The sequence below is a fragment of the Anopheles marshallii genome, chromosome 2 (genome assembly GCF_943734725.1).
Source record: "Anopheles marshallii chromosome 2, idAnoMarsDA_429_01, whole genome shotgun sequence".
In the NCBI taxonomy this organism is placed as follows: domain Eukaryota; kingdom Metazoa; phylum Arthropoda; class Insecta; order Diptera; family Culicidae; genus Anopheles; species Anopheles marshallii.
Genome location: NC_071326.1, coordinates 16,071,487 through 16,092,964, shown reverse-complemented (window position 1 = coordinate 16,092,964; position 21,478 = coordinate 16,071,487). Strand labels below are relative to the sequence as shown.

The 21,478-nt window shown below is 44.8% G+C and overlaps 7 protein-coding genes across 7 annotated transcripts; 3 read left to right on the top strand and 4 right to left on the bottom strand.

Annotated features, from left to right (window-relative positions):
- Positions 1–631: 631 nt before the first annotated feature.
- Positions 632–3,709, bottom strand: LOC128709945 (zinc finger and SCAN domain-containing protein 25). Its single transcript, XM_053804980.1, has 4 exons — positions 3,445–3,709; positions 1,064–2,100; positions 895–991; positions 632–828 (listed from the first exon to the last, which is right to left on the bottom strand). The coding sequence occupies exons 1-4, from the start codon at positions 3,707–3,709 to the stop codon at positions 632–634; spliced, it is 1,596 nt and encodes a 531-aa protein (XP_053660955.1).
- Positions 3,710–4,957: 1,248 nt separating this feature from the next.
- Positions 4,958–5,830, bottom strand: LOC128708367 (rRNA methyltransferase 2, mitochondrial). The gene is made up of 3 exons (XM_053803342.1): positions 5,673–5,830; positions 5,393–5,594; positions 4,958–5,326 (listed from the first exon to the last, which is right to left on the bottom strand). The coding sequence occupies exons 1-3, from the start codon at positions 5,828–5,830 to the stop codon at positions 4,958–4,960; spliced, it is 729 nt and encodes a 242-aa protein (XP_053659317.1).
- A 1,040-nt stretch (positions 5,831–6,870) lies between these two features.
- LOC128706691 (serine/threonine-protein kinase/endoribonuclease IRE1) lies at positions 6,871–12,137 on the top strand. The gene is made up of 5 exons (XM_053801631.1): positions 6,871–6,975; positions 7,654–8,221; positions 9,244–9,466; positions 9,541–11,350; positions 11,421–12,137. Exons 1-5 carry the CDS (start codon positions 6,871–6,873, stop codon positions 12,135–12,137), a joined length of 3,423 nt encoding a protein of 1,140 aa, XP_053657606.1.
- Positions 12,138–14,366: 2,229 nt separating this feature from the next.
- LOC128707274 (uridine 5'-monophosphate synthase) lies at positions 14,367–16,094 on the top strand. The gene is made up of 3 exons (XM_053802226.1): positions 14,367–14,513; positions 14,649–14,931; positions 15,034–16,094. The coding sequence occupies exons 1-3, from the start codon at positions 14,367–14,369 to the stop codon at positions 16,092–16,094; spliced, it is 1,491 nt and encodes a 496-aa protein (XP_053658201.1).
- A 643-nt stretch (positions 16,095–16,737) lies between these two features.
- On the bottom strand, positions 16,738–17,721 carry LOC128709950 (uncharacterized). Its single transcript, XM_053804985.1, has one exon. It carries the CDS (start codon positions 17,719–17,721, stop codon positions 16,738–16,740), a length of 984 nt encoding a protein of 327 aa, XP_053660960.1.
- Positions 17,722–19,031: 1,310 nt separating this feature from the next.
- LOC128709952 (glutathione S-transferase D7-like) lies at positions 19,032–19,749 on the bottom strand. The gene is made up of 2 exons (XM_053804987.1): positions 19,618–19,749; positions 19,032–19,547 (listed from the first exon to the last, which is right to left on the bottom strand). Exons 1-2 carry the CDS (start codon positions 19,747–19,749, stop codon positions 19,032–19,034), a joined length of 648 nt encoding a protein of 215 aa, XP_053660962.1.
- Positions 19,750–20,652: 903 nt separating this feature from the next.
- On the top strand, positions 20,653–21,303 carry LOC128709951 (glutathione S-transferase D1-like). The gene has a single exon (XM_053804986.1). The coding sequence runs from the start codon at positions 20,653–20,655 to the stop codon at positions 21,301–21,303; it is 651 nt and encodes a 216-aa protein (XP_053660961.1).
- Positions 21,304–21,478: the final 175 nt, after the last annotated feature.

Sequence of the window (21,478 nt, the reverse complement as noted above, 5' to 3'; positions counted from 1 at the left end):
AGTTATTAAAAAGTGATAAATGAATCCAACAAAAAATGAATTCGCTTCTGTTGGGATCGTGATTCTTGGGGTTTTCATTTGGAAACTGGTGTCCAGTCTAACACGTCTGTGACTAGTAACGTACAGATAGTTTAGTTTAGTTTTCACGTAAAATAATCGTGATAGATTCGCCTTTAACAGTCATATTATTTCAAAATATTATCTGCTAAGATGTGATCAGGAACTTCACATCCGAAAAGATATCATTTTGAACTAGTTGACCCCATATAGTAAGGGATTCGTGACTTGTGGATAAGGTTTTCTAGTGATAATTCCTCAATTGGGTACACGATAGATTGTTAAGCACTGATGTCTAAGAAAAAAGTGTTGGGATACTATAGAAGTGATGTAATGCAAATACCCATATAACGCACTTCAGGAATAGGAAAAGCCATTATGGACAATATTTGTAAGAATATTGACATTAGCCTTCCTAAATAGTATTATCAAACCAATGAAAATAATACACGAAACGAGCTTCATCAGAATTTGTCTTGTCATCCGAAACGACTATCAGTGCAATAACATTCCCACGCGTGACATCGTTTGGACGAGGAACTGACACACCTTACCAAAAGTCTTTGTACGACCCTCAGGAGGCCGTTACCGGTGCACCTTGCATATTGGTCGCCATCAGTGAACCGGCCAGGGTGCTATTGTTTTGCGCAGCGTTAACATTCGCCGAACCGTTACCACTGCCGGTACCATTCGAAGCGGACATTTCAGACTTTACACGCCGTGCTATGTGGGAACGGGTGTGCTTACGGAGGTGATCCTTACGGTAGAATCCTAAAATACGACACAAACAGCATTAGAAATAGGATCGTTCATTGGCAATGTGCTGACAAGACGCACCTTTACCACACTCGCCACAAATGTGCTTCTTCTCTCCCGTGTGTATAACGATGTGTAGTGTTAACTGTTCCTTGCGTTTGAAGGATTTCAGACAAATCTACAAATAAAAAAGAGGATTATTAATAAATGTGTACGTCCATTGCGAAAACATCTCACACCGTCCACTCACACTGCAAATATGTGGACGATCGGGAATGTGCGACAGTTTGTGCCGTGTGAGGTGATCCTTGCGCTTCAGCGCAGCGTTACAGATGTCACAGACGAAACGACGTTCGACCGCGTGCGAGATTACGTGCTGCTCGATCAAGCCCCGCTCGGGGTACGCCATTTGGCACTCGGGACAGCAAAACAGTGGCGAACCATCGAGTGCCTTCGTTTCCCGTATCTGGCCCGGCTTCGGGCGTGGTTTCTTTTCCTTCGGTGGTTTACGTTTCTTTTGCTTTTTCGTTTTAGTTTTGCCGTTGCCGGCTCCCGTTGCCGGGGTAGATCCGACCACTTCATCTCCATTGGCGCCAGCACCACCGTTTATCGTACTGCTGCTCGAATTGTGCGCATCGGAACTGACCACATTTTGGCCACCATTTGCCATGGCCAGTGACGTTTGTTGCTGCTGGCCAACGAACCCATTGTCCGCGTGGTGAGCGTTGGCGGCATGTTGTTGCTGCTGCTGATGATGCTGCATCAGGTGTTGATGGTTTAGGCCAAGGCTTGCGGCGGCTGCGCTGACCGCCACATTGCCGAGCGCTAGATTAAGATTCGAACCGTTCTTCAGGCTCAGCAAGTCCTTCTGCACATTGAAAGCGTTCGTTTCCACACCGATCAAACCGCTGAGCGGCCCGGGTGAGTTGAGTCCAGAACCGGCGACAGACCCACTGTTCGGTTCTTTCTTGATCGTTTCGGAGTACTTCAGGAGGTGTTGTATGGATATTGGCAGCGTGGCCGACAGCAGGTGCGAAGAGTAATCGACCGTATTCGATGGGTTGGTTAGTGTTTGCCAGGATTGGTTAACGTTCTGTAGGATCTGTTGGTTGATCATATCGTCACGATCCACCTTCAGCACGTTGCCACCTTTGGTGACCTTCGTCTGGTGATCGTTGCCCATCGAGGCGGTACCGTTGCCGAAAGTGTGATCGTTGGTAGTTTGCTGATTTGCGCCCCCGTAAGGATGTGTCATGTTTTGCCCGTAAGACATCGGTGTATTAACCACTAAAAGAGATACAAAAAAAAATAATTCATTACATATTAAAAAGCGAACGACACTTTGTTACTGGTCTGGAAAGGCAACGGAATAAGAAGTATACAGTTGGTGACAAAATTGGAGCGAATGTTCTTTTTATCTTGTGAAACAATTACCATTTTTCAACAGAATATTCTGATGAATTTATAACCTCTGTCCGAGTTTTGAGTTGCCTTGTTCACGATCGTTTTGCACACATATTTTCTTATTTGAGTCATTTTTCATTCCCAGTCACTCAACTTACTTCATCCACTCAAGCAATGGATTGATTTGTATTCCGTACTTTCTTTGGAGCGTTGTAAAAAAGGTACCCAAAAAAAAGGTATTTGATGTACCCAACGATGTTTCATAAAAAAATTAAATAATTTTTTTTCAAAATATGTTTAAATAAGATATTTAAAGTAAGTACTTGATAAACCAAATTTCAAAATTTCTTATTACGGCGGATGATTAAATGGAAAAAGCAGATTATTGTCTGGAAGTTTGATAATATGCAATTCAAGTAAAGTATATCTTATGGTAATTTCAGATCAACCGTTTCGAAGTTTTTCGAAAAATCTGGATATCAATTTGTTTTGAGATCATATGCATTTTCGATATTTGTGGATGCATTAATTAGACAATTTGATCAAATATTCCTAAAACCTTAATGGCTTCGAGAAAATGCGGGAGAAAAATATTAGCTATTTTCGACTGAAGAGCTCCCTCCATAAGCTTGTAGCTCACTGTATTTATCCCCCTAGTGCGTATCATTCAATCCCCTCGAAATGTGTGGTGCTTTCTATCCCAGACGCGCATGCATTTCAATCCATTCCAAGCCAGCATAATGCGCGCTATCTCATTCTTGATGTTTCGGTGTTCCGGCTGCCGGCGTTTACATGCACCAAGCAAATCAAACAACCATAATGCCGTCTCGCGCACTCCACACATTCTTCAACTCCCACTTCCCATCCCCCTGCAATTCTACATGTTCCATCATCCCCCTACACATCCGTGTCTTTACAAAAACACACAATGCACAATGGTGATGTATGTGTTTGGGTCGGTTTCAACACAAACACCATCTAACGCCCACAAACACACACGCACATATCGCCATCGCCTGCTAGTGTCAAATGGAAAAGAAAATACAGCCTGCTGCTACCGTTCGTCTGCTAACAATCACCACAGCCCCTATTCGTTGATTGTTTTGTCCGATTTTACGAGTTCCAAGATTTCACCCTGTACCAGATAGCGTCAGATTCAAATAGCATTGCTTTAGATTGGTCTTGTTTAGCCCGGAAATGGGTTTTCCCCAAAAACGTCAAACTTACTTGAGGTAGTGTTCTGATTGAAATGGTTTCCATTCGTAGCACCATGATATCGGTTCAGGTCCTGCTGTTGTCCAATATTACCACCTGCCGATGCCACACCGCTGCCTACCCCATTACCGGTGGCAGCACCCAGCCCAACTCCATTGGCGGCCGTCGTCCCATTTCCGGGAGTGTTTGTGCTGGTAAACGCACCATCATTGCTGCCAAATTTGGCCGCAAACTGATGGATGCCCGAAAACGGGCCACCGAATGCTGAGAAATTCATCACGCAGCAAAGCCGTTCCGGTGGTATATGCACTTTTCCTGCGCCCGGACGGATGGACTATCGGTCCCGTAACGATATCTGCTCCGTAACAATAGCGCACAGAACTAGCACTACACACACGCACACACACAGCACCACAGCGTAATGGCGTCCATAAAGGACAGAGGGGTGTCTCCAGTAGTAGCAAAAACGTACAAGGTGGCGTTTTCCCGTAACTGGGGTTTTTGTTTCAATGTTGCATTATCCTTTTCCGCGGGAGGAAAACGTCAGGAAATTATGTACCACCAATTAATTGCACACACACACAAATGATTATATCTGCTGTGCAACACCCGCCGGGTTTACGCGAAGGACTACTGCGTTTTTAGCGTATACCGTCGAGTGGAAAAACCAATGGCAACGAAACACGATTGTGTGTGACGGCGTTACGCACATCCAAAATAAACCACACACACACAAACACTGTACCCGTCTGTTTCGGTAATTTCACACAGCACAAAACCCTGGCGGCGGCATCAAATGTGTCCACTACCTTTGGAACCTCTTGAATCCGAATGGCGTCACACGCGCGTACACACTGATTCACTGTCTGCACTTTCTTTACGTCGGTAATTAATTTTGATGTTACTGTGGCTGTAACTTTATGGGCTGTTGTTGTTTTTACGGGTAGTGTTGAAAACCTGAAAATCCAATTTCCATCGCTACGAACGCACCAGCCCCAATCAAAACCAGCACCGAACTAGGGGTGGAATCAGAAATGGAGACCGCAAACGCGAGTGTCTGTTAGGAATGGCAGCTAGATATGGGGAGAAAAACTAACCGTGAGCCGTACACATGCAACCGAAAACTTATGCTATCGCCATACGCGCATCGCCTACTGTGTGTGATGATGGTTTACAATGTTGTCACATACACTTGCGCGCGTGCAGCAGCAATCGTCGAGTCTGCCTCGCCGTCTCTTTGATGGGTGCCTCCATCCCACCCCCAGCGACGGATGAGTGCGCTGCATACAACCAAAGCCGCCTTTTGGAGGGGAAAATGGGGTTCGTATCGCGTGGAAATCTCCATCCCTACGCGATGCGCTTGTGCTCTTGTTTACCAGCGGATATGCTCGAGCAGTAGGGGTTTATTCTACACATGTGTATTAGCATGTTTTTTTTTGTTGGACGTTTAAATTGAGGAACATTATTTTTATTTCTAGCTAAAATTATTTTCTATAGGAGTTTTTCTTTTTACTACAGTGACTGTTCACCTTTCTATACCTACAAAGCCACGCGCTAAGATGAAATTCTCCGCCGAATCATCACGACTCGCACGTGGTTTCACTCGTTTCACCGTTTGGTAATACTCCAGTATGCTTTTCTCCAGCTTAGGTACTTCCCCATTGTCCCACACCTTCATCAGCAGGGAAGCATTCGGTGTGGACATTAGTATCGCAAAGCGTAGGACTGTGTAGCATAAGGTTGTTATGTTTTCCTGATCTAACGCCCGTACGCCGGATGCGTTCGGTGCCATATCGGACAGAACGCAATCAACCCGTCGATCACCGAGACTGGTGCGAATTTTGTCCTGTGTTTCCTTGCGCAAGAAGTCACTATTGCCGAACAGAATCGCATGCTACGCAGGAGGATGGAACGGTCATTATTGAACAAGGAACGCAAATAAAGCATCATCATATCTCACCTCTATTGGATATATCTGAAGAAGATCCACACCAACAACCATGCCTTTCGGTTTGCCAGCAATTCCACCGTCGGCGTTTGAATGTTTTACGGCGATTTGTGTCCAGGAACCGGGTGCCGCGCCACAATCAATCACAGTAAAGCCCGGTTTTATGAGGCCATATTTTTGGTCTACTTCCAGCAGCTTGAATGCGCTTCGGCACCTGATAAAACAAATAAAGAAGCAATGTATACCCACACTATTCGGAGATCGAAGAATAACAACCAGGACCGGCTCCTACCTATAGTTCATCATTTTTGCACGTTCCACGTACGGATCCCGCAGCTGCCTGGTGAGCCATTCTTGGGAGCTTTTGCTTTTACCCTTCAAATTGTTCGGTATAACTTTCGCGAATGTTTTAGCCGCTCCACCGAAAGTGCTTAAGCTTCGGATCAACATAACAACAGCTGGAGCAAAATCAGCCGTATCGTCGATACAAAACAATAACTGCCACCCTGCTGTAAATCAAATGTCAACGAATCGTTACATCTGGCAGTGATGCCAAACAAAAGCATTCTTTTCCAAAGTTATTGGTGTGGTGTCGTGATGAAATTCTTTTGGATGCAATGATTTCCACTGAGCATCATCATACGTAAAGATTAACATAATATCTTTATACACTTTTTTATTCTTAAGACCATGCAAACTCAAAATTAAACAAAATGGAAAGAAAATCTCGCTATGATAAAGTCGAATCAACACGAAGTCTAGACAACAACCGAACAGTATAAACCCTACCACCTACGACAACAAATCCAGTGCCGAGAATGTCAGCCAACAAAACAGCGAACCAACTCAAAGCATATGATTCTGGCGTAGTTGTACAATTCTGTCGCAAGCCCTCGAAAGACGTAGTAACTGTTCGTTCATGGATTAAGCACATTATCTCTCCGGTAGATTCGCAATGTGTTTCGCATATTAGTGTGTTAAGATATGGCGCGAATAGCAAGCATCTTCTTCTGTATGGGATGATGCAATGTGGCAGGCAGCAGAAATTCGACCAAAACAAGCCATTCGCGAAAATTCTATTGTGCGCGACGAGTTGGTGCAATGCGTGCGTGTGTGCTGTCCGGGGGGAATACCAGTGAAGGTTTAAGAAAATAGGGGTTGAATATTATGTGACAAAGCAATGGAATGTTTTGAAAGAAAAGTACGTTCCAGCATGTGAAAGATTTGAGCAGAGTTTGCAGCGATGTAGTGATTTAATATGTATCCAAGTGTAGTGCTATGTTAATTTACTTTTTTCCCATCTACTTTTTGCGATACAAGTCACTTTTCATGCTACATTACCGGGTAAAGTGAATGAAAAACTACTGTCGAACGAAGGCCATCCGTCGCGCGCTGAACTCAGCATAAATCCCCTACCTTATGAAAGTAACCAGAAACAATTTCCCTAGTGCTGAAATAGAAACAAATCGGCACAGAATAACATCATCACGATGTATGCGAAGGTGCAAATGTTTGTACTGCTGCTAGCGGTGGCAGTACGCGGATCTGCTTCCGACGCAAAAATTGCGTCTCCGTCATCGGTGTCTCAGCAGCAGGTAAGATGGGATTTTCCTACGTCGCTACCTAGATAACGCAACCGGCAACACCAGTTGCTAGATTATTCTGTTCAAACATGTACCAGTTTTAGGATTTTTATTATGCTGAAATGATTAAATCAGTGCCACGATTGCACAGTGCCAAAACATGAACAAATGGTCCATTGAATGACTCACACATCATTAGCATTATAAAAGCTTGATCTTTTACTGAAAAACAAGCCAGAAAGTAGTGTACCCATTCGGTGTGAAATCCATTTCTACAGCGTACTTCTTTCCTCCACACGGCTGTACCAACAACACCTGTGTACATTTGCTTGCCGGCACACGGTATGTGTTCTACTCTTACACAATTGTTACACTTGCTGACGCATAAAATTGTGTTCTAGTTAAACAAAATTATAATACAATCTGCTGCACGTACGATGTAAATGGATTTTAAATCACTCGTATCTTTATGAGCAGAGCGAATCAAAATAAAATAGTGTAACTAAGCAACTCATGCCTGATGAAGTTACACATACTAAGATTAAAATCTACATTATGGGGCAAGGTCAAAGCTAACAGCGTAGGATGATCTCCATTGCACCATTAAAGCGTACTCCGCTTACCTCACTATCACAGCAAAATGATTCTGAAATCTGTTTTACTAATGGTTTTATATTTAAAATGTTCCAGGACTGCACAGCCGTTGCAAAAGATGAAGAGACGATGCTGGTGTTTTCTACCCTCGGCGGTGGATTGACCGCAATTGACCCGCTGACGGGAGAAACGCGCTGGTCGATCGCAGACGAACCGGCCATTCGTGTGCCAACTCCGTCCGATACGTCCGCCCACTATCTGCCAGATCCGCGGGATGGCAGTCTGTACCGCATGAACGGATTGGAGGGCGGTTTAAAGAAGCTGCCGTATACCATCCCCCAATTGGTAGCGAGTGCACCGTGCCGTTCGAGCGATGGCATCCTGTACTCGGGCAAGAAGAGTGACGTTTGGTTCCTGATCGACCCAAAGACGGGCCAGCGGGAGAAAGTGCTTGGATTTGGAGGAATGCCCCCGCAACCGCCCAAAGATGCGGGACCCGACTCGATCGGTTGGGCAACGTCACGGGCCGTATATTTGGGCCGAACACAGTACACCGTCATGATGTACGATAGTCTCGCAACCGATCGGAACAGCAAACCATGGAATGTAACGTTCTTCGACTATTCTGCCCATTCTATGGCACCGGAGCTAACGAATGAATACGGTGAGTAGACGTGTAGACAACTCGTAGCACTCGTTCGGCAATGTTCTCGAAAGTGAACGAAATAACCAGCATATTATCGGACGATAACGCACCCATTACTACCTTCCAAAAATTAACAGCCGGTCTGGTATAGGCTGCTCTTATCAGGCCGCGTTTTCGAATTTTGTTTTTATTGTCCTCGATGTTATGTTGGGAATTTTTGAGCACGAACATAAGCCACGCGTCAATGGGCAATGTGTTAGGAATAATCGACACATTATCGCCATGTGGCGTTGATGAGCTTGTGTACAAATTGTTTGAAAAGTGATAATTTAACGATTTTATGCTGTATTCTGTACTAAGCACATAACGAATGCTAGAAATGCTTTTTGTGTTCCACTTTTACAAAACTAATGTTACTTCATTATATGTTCGGGATGGGAGGAAACAGGGGTTCTTTTTATCAATTGCTAATGTCTGTGTAGGGGTGGAAATATTCCCATAATGAATTTTAAATTACTCTATTATCGATCTTTCGGGGCGTACACATTAGTTCTGTTATGCATGTATAGGTTTCTCGAGTACGAGTTATCTTTATTTTTAGTGACCATTTCAATAACCTTATTTTCGTTAGGTTATCGTACATTTAAATCATGTTTTTAATACTCTTTTTATTTAAATTAATTATATGTTACTAAATCTGTTTGCATGGTCCTTCTTCGAAAAATAACGTCAGAACATATCTGGTTATTATGCAAATCTTTTTGGAACATTAATTCAAATGTATATTTTTCTCAATGCTTAATTGCTTCATTTTGAGTAAATTAACTATTAGCTTTAGACAAGATTAGATGGGCTTTCTTTGGTGTATTAGAACGACTAATATTGTTATTGATTCATATTTCAACAAACTTTCTTTTTATATATTAAATACTTTACTAAGAGATACTAAGAGATCGCTTTTAGATTAATCTTTTGTTAAAAAAAATAAAAATTGGGTTTGTTGTTGAAAGTTTGTAACTATTTGTATCCTTATGTTGCAGAGTTCCTGCACCTGACTAGCAGCTCGTCGGGATTAACGACAACGTTTGAACGAAACAAAGGAACACCCATGTGGCAGAAGGATCTGTCCAGTCCAGTAGTGGCCGTTTTTCTACTCGGTTCGGAAGGACTGCTCAGTATACCGTTCCAGACTGTATCCGACGAGGTGCTGCAGGATTTAAACGAACGAGCAAAGGGTGGAAACTTTGACAATGTGAAACTATTGTACGTACACCCAGCAAGCGTGAGAGTTGATAAAAATTCTCAGTTAATTGATGTTTCTTGCTCTGTCCTTTTAGTGAAACCGTTTATATTGGTGAAGCCGACAACAATCTCTACGCAATACCGTCGATGGTGGACAAGAATACGGCCACACTGCCTTCAGAACCGTCCATCAATTTGTTAGGTGGACCAATGAAGGGACGATCGCCATCGTACGGTGGAAGTGATCGTCAAGACGCTTCGGGGCGTGAACTCATTGCCAAAGCTTCGCGACTTGGTGGCAAGAATGAAAACATCATAATACTGGGACACTACCAAACACCGAAAACGGACGATCGGCTCAAGCTCGACATTGCACCGAGCGGTCCTGCCGCGATGGGGAAAGAATTTTGGAAGCATCACGAACTTTCCACCATGCTGGTTGGTGGTCCTGCTGGCGTAGACTTACCCAGCGTGCCAAAAAACACCCACACGATTGGCGTGCAAACCGATGATCCGGCAGCCCCGGAACATACGTATGGAGAATCGAACGAAACAAGCTCAACGAGGCTGCAAGGTAGTACCGATCTTATTCGTGCATTGTTCGGCCGGTTGTATATGGACACGAAGCTATGGCTCGATGCACAGCCCAACAAGCTACCCACAATACTGATGATCGCACTGTTCGGTTTGGTTATCTTTGGGTTCTGGTACGTTAATCTGCAAATGAAAGCGCTCAAGGAGCAAAGTCAAGGAGGTTCACAGACGAGTAATTCGAACCGTAGCGGCTCGAATGGAAGTGGTGGAAGTGGCGGTGGTGGTAGCTACAGCGAACCGATCGATTACGGTGATGGTGAGATGCGAGTTGGCAAAATTAACTTCAACACCCAGCATGTGTTGGGTAAAGGATGTGAAGGAACGTTTGTGTTTCGGGGGATGTTTGAAAAGCGTGAGGTAGCAGTGAAGCGCATTCTACCGGGATGCTTTACGTTAGCCGATCGTGAAGTGACATTGCTGCGGGAGAGTGACGCACATGAGAATGTGGTACGATACTTCTGCACCGAGCAGGATCGTCAGTTCCGCTACATCGCGGTAGAGCTGTGTGCGGCCACACTGCAAGACTACGTAGATGGTAAGGAAACGTCCACGGTGGGTCTGTTGCGCGAAAAGATCACCCCACTGGACATACTCCGGCAGGCTACCAGCGGGTTGATGCATTTGCATTCGCTCAACATTGTCCACCGGGACATAAAACCGCAGAACATTTTACTCTCGTTGCCCGACTACAAGCAACGCGTCCGGGCAATGATATCGGACTTTGGGCTGTGCAAAAAACTCAACTATGGGAAGGCGAGTTTCTCCCGCCGGTCCGGCGTGACCGGAACGGATGGATGGATCGCACCAGAGATGCAGCGTGGCCAACGTGCCACGACGTCGGTGGATATTTTTTCAATGGGCTGCGTGTTCTATTACGTGCTCTCCGATGGGTTTCATCCGTTTGGCGACAATCTAAAGCGACAGGCAAACATCCTGTCCAGCGAATACGATCTCAGCATGTTGAGGAGAGAAAATGCGCAACCCGATTGCCGCACGATACTGGCGGAGGAAATCGTCAGCGACATGATACACGCTGAACCCGGTCACAGACCTTCTGCCAAAGCGGTGGCCAACCATCCACTGTTCTGGAACAATGCACGGGTACTCACATTCTTGCAGGATGTGAGTGATCGGGTGGAAAAACTCGATGTCATGACAGAACCGTTAAGATCGCTGGAGAAAAATGCACGATTTATCGTGCGTGAAGATTGGAGCTCGTATCTAGATGCGGAAATTACGGCTGATCTGAGGAAATTCCGCGGCTATCAGGGATACAGTGTGCGAGATCTTTTGCGTGCACTTAGAAATAAGGTATGTTCCTAAAACGCTAGTAACCGTCGCTGAAGATTTTCATCCGGTTTTTCTTTCGATCTTCTTCTAGAAACATCACTACTACGAACTAACACCATCAATGCAGCGTGCTTTGGGCAAGATACCGCAACAATTCACCCAGTACTGGATTGGCCGTTTTCCGCGTCTGCTTTCGCACAGCTACCATGCACTGGCGGATTGCTTACGAGAACCAATATTTAAACACTACTACAACAACGATGAAGATACCGAGCATGCGAGTGGTAGTGTACCTTCGCAGTCCAGCGGATATCAGTTTTCCAAACCGTCCTATTTCTACGAGGAGCACAATGATAATTACGAACTGATCCGGTACTACGAAACTGCACAGCTGATGAAAAATACCACGAAAAGTCCAAAGCGAAAGCCCACCGGAGCAGAGGGACAGGAGGGATCCACACCGGAACGGAAGCCAGGCCTGGCAGGACCAAACAAGCGTGGAACTTACAATTTTGGTAAAGCGAGTGGCGGAAGTTTAATCACACGCCATTCAATGCGAGATAATGTAGAGTCCACGGTCGGGTTAGACGATCAACGAACATCGGCTGTAACGCATAGCATCACGAGTGAAGTGCGAGACACGATTAGCGTAGAAGGTAATGGTAATCAAAGGAGAAGATTCACTCCCGGCACCGGTGGTGATAATCATACAGTCAACCAAACTAATATAAGACGGCGCGATGTGCAAACGAAGGTGACGTGGAAATTGGACACCATGGCATCGGACAAGGAGAAGAGCAATGAATAAGGTTACACTAGTTTTGGTCGAGCTGCATCAGCAAACATCATTGCATTCCATTTTTTTTTATTACGCTGTTCTTTTTTTAGCTTATTGTGGAGAATATCCTGCTTGCAAGGATAATTTTAATGTTTATCGTTGAGCGAAACAGCATGATGGAATTATTTGCTATTATATGTTTTGCTGCATAGAGAATGCAAGTACGATTCAAGCCATGCTTTGCTTAGTTTAATTGTTTGAATTATTTGTTTGATTAGTTCTGTCCAGGTGCTTGTTGCTATTAAGATAACGTTTTACTATTGCTGTAGGCACAAGGTAAACGTGCTCAATGCATTTGTGTCATGCGTTTCTCTAAGTACATCGTACCGCACAAAAACAATCTTCATCTGATCATCTTTTTTATTGCATCAATTGATTATGACGGTGTGATAAGCATTGAACAACGATTGATCAATTGCTCTTGCTTCTTGATACCAGCTGGCTGTCACCTTTTGATATACATTTTTTAGCTCGCTCCAAGTTGGGAAATTAATCTTCACAGTCCAGGGGAGATTGGGAAATAGTTAGGAAAATGACGACATCTTAAGCATACTTTTAAAAAACGCATTACTACTTAGTCTGTGATATCGTGTGGTAGCGTTTAAGTCAGTTAAGGGATAGTATGCACATCTGCTCCACATAACTTGTAAATAGTTCTCACGTTTTTTTGGTACTGATTAGAGAAAGCACGATAACACCTAGTAGGGAAATATACATGTCACACGGGTGCCTACCATGGCGGCACTTGTGGTTAATAGTTAGGTTAAGCCGGATGGTGTCCTCTGGTGGCGTCAACGTGTAAGGGGACCCATGCAGCACAGCAGAGGCAGCTTTTGTCTGTTGAGATAAAATAAAGCGCATTCGCTGTGAGGTAATTGAAGTGAATCGTCATCCAACTCGTTTGCTTCGTCTATGTTGCAATTCTAGCCGATCGTTCGCACTGCGGAAACAGCTGACGTAAGGGAATTTGAAAGAAAATGGATCAAATTACAGGTTAGGTTGTGTTTGCAACTACAGCTCGTTGACGATTGAAAAATGTGTGATATTTTCAAGAAATGAATGATAGAATTTGAATATGACGACCATCTACGCAACACATTTGCTCCAGATTAACATGTCTGCGAATGTTTAAATAAGAGCCTCCTATATTTACAACATATGTGAGCGAGCAAACGGCAAGCTCGTGTTTTTCCACGTGCACGTTTTTTTTCGAACGTTTTAGATATGCAGTGAGAATGTGTGTGCGTGTGCATTCGGTAAACAGCGTATTGCCCACCTATCCAAACTGATCCAATTCGAACGGGTTTCCGTTTGTAAATGCTATACGCCAAGCAGTAGAGGAAAAAAAGTTTTGGATTATGTAGAAAACCTGCTGTACCTATCAGGAAGATTTCCTTTTTTTATTTGCTTAGTTCTCACTGAGCATAACACACACTTTACATAAGTGATCTTCTGTAAAACAAACTCATGCTTCCAATCCACTCTGCATTTCAGGTAATACAACAGTTTATGTGTGTGAAATATAATACATATTATTATTTGTTTCTTGTTATATTGCCTTACTGATTGCTTATATTAAAGATGCCATGAATTAAGTTTAGTTTGAAGGCTGTTGTAAACTGGACTCTGTTGTGCGAATTCGTTAATTGGGCTGCACCAGGGTAGTCAAACAGCGTTTGGAATTTTCCAGTTGAAAGATATGCTTACAAAAGAAACAAAGTTTATGGCTTCTTTTGATGCAGTCCTTTCAATGTTTCTAATTTACCGAAAAGGCGATAAATTTTGGGGATGGTTGCTGAAACCATGCAGGTATAGTTGGACAGTCCTGGCCACTTCATGGAAATTCCTTGGGAATTGGAGAATCCGGTTTCTGACGGCGTTCATTCCACCATCGTCTGTCCGTTCGTCAACCGGTCGTGTCTGTCACGCGAAGCGAATACAACAAACAATTGTACGCATTGAATAAGAAAAGGTGTGTGTGTCTGGTGTTTGTATTCGTTAGCGATAACGATCATTTGGTTGGTAAAAGGGTAGACGTGGAGTCCGTGTTGCCGGCGTTTGGAGTAGCTTCCTCTCCCACCACCCGCGAACGAGCGACGCTGTCCCAGTGACAAAACCACGTGCTGTTTTGCAGTGATTAGCAACAACGGGCGGAATATTTAGCTGAAGGTGTCTTAATTCTCACCAGCCAGGAACAAAATGGTGTGCGCTTCGAAATTGAAAGAACTGGCTTTGAAGCTGTTCGAAATCAACGCGTTCAAGTTTGGTGACTTCAAAATGAAGGTGGGCATCAACTCGCCGGTATACTTCGATTTGCGCGTGATCGTAAGCCACCCGGATGTAATGGTAAGTACAGGGAGGTCACGGTTCAACTGTTTCAAGGTTCAAGGATAAATGGTTTGGTCTTTGGGAATGTGTTCGAAGTGCGAACAAAGACATGCTTTCTGACGATACTTTCCATGTCTATTCTATTACGAACAGGATACCTTAGCGGATCTGTTGCAGGAGTTCATAGTGGAATGCAAGCTGGACACGGCTGGGACACATTTGTGTGGCGTTCCCTACACAGCACTACCGCTGGCAACGCTTATTTCAATTAAGGCCAATAAACCGATGCTGATACGGCGCAAGGAGGCGAAAAAGTATGGGACCAAAAAGTTGATCGAGGGCAAATTCGATGCGGGCGACAAGTGTCTCATCATTGAGGATGTCGTGACGTCCGGATCGAGCATTTTGGACACGGTCAACGATATTCGTTCGGAAGGTAAGCGTGTGGTGGTTTGAATTTGAAAACAAACGTAACGGAGAGCGCGGGAAATTTAAATTAACAATCTCTTTCGCACTCTGCCGCACGCTCTGTTTGCAGGATTGATCACAACCGATGCGATTGTGGTGGTCGATCGTGAACAGGGAGGGGTACAGAACACGGCCGAGCGTGGCGTCCGTATGCACTCGCTCTACACGCTGTCCTATCTGCTGCAGACCATGCTGGAGGCGAAACGTATCGAGGAGAGTACGGTGAAGGCGGTGGCCAAGTATATCGAGGCCTGCCAAATCCGTAGCGACGGATCGTTCATCAAGAATGGTACCACTGTTGTGAATGAACTGAGCCGCATCGGCATGAGCTTCGAGGCACGGACGGATCTTGCCAAGTGTCCACTGGCGAAGGAGCTGTTTAAGGTGATTGCCGCGAAAAAGACGATGCTTTGCCTAGCAGCCGATCTGACCAGCAGTGAGGAAATTCTGAACCTTGCCGATGCGGTCGGACCGTACATATGCGTGCTGAAAACGCATTGTGACATTATAACCGACTTTAGCGAACAGTTTGTCCGATCGCTGCAATCACTCGCCCGCCAGCACAACTTTCTGCTGATGGAAGATCGCAAATTTGCCGACATTGGTAATACGGTCGCGCAGCAGTACGTTGGCGGACTCTACCGGATTGCTGACTGGGCCGATCTGGTGACGGTACACGCATTGCCGGGGCAAGGCATACTGAAGGGTTTGAAGTCGGCGCTCAATGTCGATAAACCGCTCGCATCGCGCGGTGTCTTTCTGCTGGCCGAAATGAGTACGGAGGGTGCGCTGACGGACGAGAAGTATTCGACAGCGACGGTTAAGATGGCGACTGAGATGGATACGGATTTTGTGGCCGGTATCGTTTGTCAAAGTAAGGATCTGGTTGCGTCGCCCGGTTTGCTGCAGCTTACGCCGGGCGTTAAACTGCAGGAAGGCGTTGATGGACTCGGCCAACTGTACGAAAGCCCCGAAAGGGTAGTGAAGGAACGCGGTGCTGATGTGTGCGTCGTTGGGCGTGGTATTATATCCTCAAAAACACCATCGGAAACTGCCCGCATCTATCGCGATCGTCTGTGGGAGGCGTATTTGGAGCGGATTGGAGTTGAAAAGAATGGAGCGGCGAATTGACTATTTTCTACCACACTGCTCGTACAGTGAAATTATTCAACTGATCCAAATAGTTTTACGGCAATAGTTACGATGATCATACGTACAGCCCAGATACAATCACTTATGAAAAGGCCCCGAAGACCGATTTATCATTTGAAACCGATTGTGATATGTTTGAAATGTTTCTTTATTAAAAAAAAAATATATATACACCAAGCCACTATTATGTACAGAAAAAAAGATACAAAGACTATTTCTGAAGGATCATGCTTACTCGAAGTTATTTTGTTACTTCTCAAGATCCCACTTCGCGGGGAGACGAATTTATCTCAAGTACTTTTTATATAATAACTAAAATTGTTGTTACTGTAAGATAATGTAAACCCATTTCGAAATCCGGATATTCTAATGTTAGTTACTACAAAATTGGACGAGCACATCATACGATTCCATCTGATTTAGTTACTTTTAGCCTCCGACAAGTGACCCTGGTCAATTTTACACATAATTCCTATCTCTACCCTATTTGTTGATGTCTACCTTAACTTTGACCTTATATCTGATAAAGATAAATCGGTCGCCGTGGCCTCAAAGGATATATGAAATTGGTTTAGTTTGTAACGCGTCAAAGATAAAACTGCAAAGACGTTAATCATGGTTCTTATTTTTCTTTCGATTTCTCACCACTGCTCTCCTGATCGCTTTTAGCATTTCTCTTGTCCAGACCAAGCTGCCGTAGAATGCCCCGATTCATAATGTTCAATATCTCCATCTGCGTCTCGTAGTACAAGTAATCGTCCTTAATGCTAGCCAACTGTGAGCCGACAAAGTTGCCCAAGCTTCTGTGGCGTTCGTCTGTGATGGTCTCGTTACGTGTCAGGGTGTTATCGGTTGACGAATTGACGGGCTTCAGTTCCATCAATGTGGGCGTAGTTTGTTCCTCGGCTTCTTCCTGCACGGTTGCAGGCGACTCTGACCTACGTTTTTGTTCGTTACGCGCGGTTTGGGAAGTTCGTGCCACTTTACGATCATCTCGATCGTGGTACCAACTACTTTCCCGCTTATTTGCCGTAGATGATACGGTTGTAATTGGCTTCAGTTCAACCCTTTTCAGATCCTTCAAATCGATCGAATTGATCTCGTAGTGAACCTCCGTCTCGTATTCCACCTCATCCGCGGAATTTTCGTAGTCGGGATTGCTGAGATCATTCGGCGACGAAGATTTCCCGTTGCGTACGATCGACACATTAAAGCTGCTGTTATCGTCTGGCTCTGGCTTCCAGCTATCCAAATCTCCCATTCCCGGGTTAGGGTCAAAGGAACGATGTTTGATGTGGTGCTGCAGGAAACTGAGCCCCTGGTACCACCAGACCGTCGGCTGGTACACCGATCCGTTCAGCGAGTGACGACGGGATTTCGTCAGCTCCTGCCCAAACTGCGTCCGCAAGGTTTGTATTTTCCGCACCACATCCTTCATCGTTGTTTCCGGTCGTAAGTGCAGCACGTCGTCTACGATTTCCGTGAGTGCCTTCCCGCGGACGGTTTTGTTGTAATAGCGCGGATGTCGCATATCGTACAGAACCGGATGCTTCTTGTACGACTGTATCAGCATTTCGGTCGCATCGCGCTTCCATTCCACGGACATGGTGTCTGTTCGTTACGGTGGAGTGCTTTTGAACTAATATGGTTAATATGGTCGGCTTCGGCGGAGATGCACTTGCAAAACTGTGTGCACCACGAATAGGTTTTGCAGCGTAAAATATTAACTTGCACCGAACACGGATTGTACACAAACCGGACCAAATGTGACGCTGTGCAAGCTGTCAATGCTGAGCAATTTTCCCTTGTATGCTGGATGAATAAATCTGGCACCCGATCTATTATAGGAGAAATTACACACAATTCCTTAATGTTTATACACGTCTTTACGACATAATTGTGTTTCTTACGAGTGAAAATTAGCCCTAGAGTTGAGCACAAATGCACGATATCGTTATGCTGCACGCGGAACAATAAATAACCAGCGCATCACTTTTAGACAAAAACTTGAGGTTTCCCCTCCGCGTGACGCTTGACAACCGTTCACCACTACATGCGCACAACTTGTAACGTGCAAACTTTGTACGCAAAACAGGGTGGTTCACTGTGGTTTGTCGGCATTGTATGCTTTCGTTATTTTCTTTACGGTAAGGTGCATATGTACCAGGTGGACATACACTGTTATTTACAACCAAAACCAATATAAGTTTGGCAAAAGGTCCTGAAAAAGAAATACAAATAGGCTGATTCAACATTACGCACTTTATATACTTTAACATTTTGGATTTAAAGCCGATGTGGCTAAATGTTTCATAGGTATCTTTGGGAGATCTTTTTGGGATGAAATATAGTTGGACCATTATTAATTATGAATTATGAACACATGAACTCATTTATCGTGAATTAATAACATTGGATCGAGTCTAATTCGTAAACCATCAGATGCGTGAGTTGAATTTATTTTCAACAAAATAATTTGACTTGATTTATATTTATATAAATTCAAATCTATAATCCATCATGTACCAGTAAGTCAACTAAAAATTAGGGGTTGAAAAAATAATAAACTCGCAAAGATTTCCATGGTGCCTCACCACTGTGCCAATTTGAATTTCTCCCTGCGCAATGTAACGCTTCGTAACGCACCATATCAATACGATAAAATAATTTGAAAAAGAATCAACCGCAACGCGTTTGAAAGAATGTTTTGAGTAGTGATGCGAATATTTTACATAAAAAAGCTAATTTTAACCTTTTTAAAACGTATTTGTTAATGTTATTGGTTTCTTCATAGGTGATTATAAGCTAAAACTTTTCTTTTCTACACTGAAATATAAGGTATAATGAGGACCAACCAAACTGTTGGAGTTCTTCTTTGGAACCATTTTCTTATGGTTGTGGAGCTGTTGATTTTATTTAGTATTGCAAATCTGGACAGTGAGTAGCTATGTATTGTTGGGTTTCCTCTCTGATCTGCTTGTGAAAATCACCATAATCTGGAAATTCTGCCGCCACCTTCTTAACCCAGCCCCTAATGCCAGGATAATGCTCTAGGTCGTACTTTATCCATTCCAGGGCAGTGATGCTACCAAGCACAAAGATATCCGCGAGCGTTAGCTGATCGGCAGCTATAAACGATCGTTCGGTAACGAACTTCTCCGTAAGATCGAGAGCTTGCCGTAGTTTACCGCGAAGCTCCTCAGACAGCTGCTGCTCGGCAATAGTAGCGTCAATACAGGCGAGCACATTTTTGTAGAGGGTTCCGATGTCGAAAAAGAGTCGCTGGTTTACGACCGATCGAACTTTGGCATCTTTCGGGTAGAGCATATCATCTTGACCATAGTTTTCCACCAGATAGATGGCAATTGCGTACGACTCCCAGATCACATGTCCATCGTCCACCAGTGTTGGGATCGTATGTTGCGGATTGAGCTGAATCGATAATCAGAAGCTCAGTATTGGTTCAGTGTGAAATGTTCGAATAAATCGTGCTCACGCTCACCTTCGTTAGTGCAGCTACCTCGGCAGCATCGTGAATGTTCGACTTCTTCACGTTAAGCGAAATGCCCAATTTTTTCGCTACCAGCAGCACATTCTGACACGGTGGAGAAACAATATCACTGTACAGTTCCATGGTTCAAAGAAACGCTCACCCCGAATGGCAAACGTGCAGCCAACTGAATCACGCACGACTGATTGGCTTAACGTTTTTATGGAAAGAAATTTTGGAAATGATGAGAGATTAGCAGTTATCTCACTACTACTTCGCTACACAGTAGAGTGCTTCGTTTGTGGCTGTGGAATCATCAATGAGCGCATGTTCTGAACCGCACTGATTGAGTCGCTTTGCTAGAGCGCTTTTTGGCGGTATGACGACAGCGGGCACGGGGAACAAACAAACGGTTGAGAAGTCATTACCGCGGAATATGCGTAGATAACGTGCCACTGATTGATTTTGATGCGGCACTGCCGGAAATTGAACTAGGTCCAGTAGATTGCTGCTCAAAAAAGGCAATAGCTATAGATTTCGCATTATATTGTACATTAGGTGGAGGCTAAGATGCCCATTCAAAAGAGGTTCGGCTTGGTTAGATGCTCCTGTAAATATGCAACACTTTAAAAAACGATTTGATATGAGTTGGAGTATTATTTTTATTGTTGAAGTAGAATGGCAATAACAAAATAAAAGTAGGAGAACTTTCAAGATTTTAAGTTTCTCCAAACACTCCTAATACAACGCAGAACAAGTGATTGCATACATCCAGGCGTTTCAAAGTAAAACGCGATCTTGCACAGAAAGGGCGCTGTTACAACTTCCGAGAGTGACAGTAATGTTCCACACACTGTACGCACGGGTGCACCGGGTGTCTGTATCTCCCGAAATTGCATACCGAACAACCTTAATAACGGTAGCCTTTTTACAAGCCCCAACAATAATCCATCATTCTCTCGATATCGAGCGCCCCGTCGGCTGGTTGTATAAATAAAGCATCTCCAGTCTCACAGTGGTTCGGTTCCGCTCTCAGTCTGGCAGGGGATGGATTTGTATTACAACATCCTGTCCCCACCGTCACGGGCCATACTGCTGCTCGGTGAAGCTTTGCATCTGAAGTTCAACCTGATCAGCTTGGACGTGCACCGGAAGGACTATGTGAACGCGGAGTTTAAGAAGATCAACCCACAGCACACGGTACCGACGCTCGTGGTCGATAGTGTGGCCATCTGTGAGCCGGGCGCTATACTGATCTACCTGGCGGAGCAGTACGCACCAGCGGGCAGCACCTACTATCCACCCGATCCGTTGCGTCGTGCGATCGTGAACCAACGGCTTCTGTTTGAGTGCGGCACGCTGTACAAGTGCATCTTCGTGTACTACAGCCCGGTCGTGCTGGAACGGGCCGTGCCGGTGGAGACGGACCGGCAAAAGCTGGACGAAGCGGTTGCAGTGCTGAACGGAATACTACAGCACAGTGCGTTTGTGGCGGGCGATTGTCTGACCGTGGCCGATTACTCGCTGGTCTGTACCGTGTCCATGCTGGTGCTGTTGAAGTTTGAGCTAGCACCGTACGCAGCCGTCCGCCGGTGGTACGAACGGTGCAAGGAGGTGATCGCTGGTTACACGGACCTCACACAGCGTGCCGTCGCGATGTTCCAAAAATGGATGGAGCAGGAAAAGAGCAAAGTCTAGGCCGTTGGCGACCCGTGGGGAACGGTCGTCTGTGAGAAATTCCGCACGAGATATGCAGGGCTTCGGTGGTGTTTATTTTATCAGTTTTCTACCTACCGCATACATAATCGATATCGTCGCGTCATCGTGGTCTAAATCCTGTGCTGCTGTGATAAGAGTGCTGGACGGCACAGAA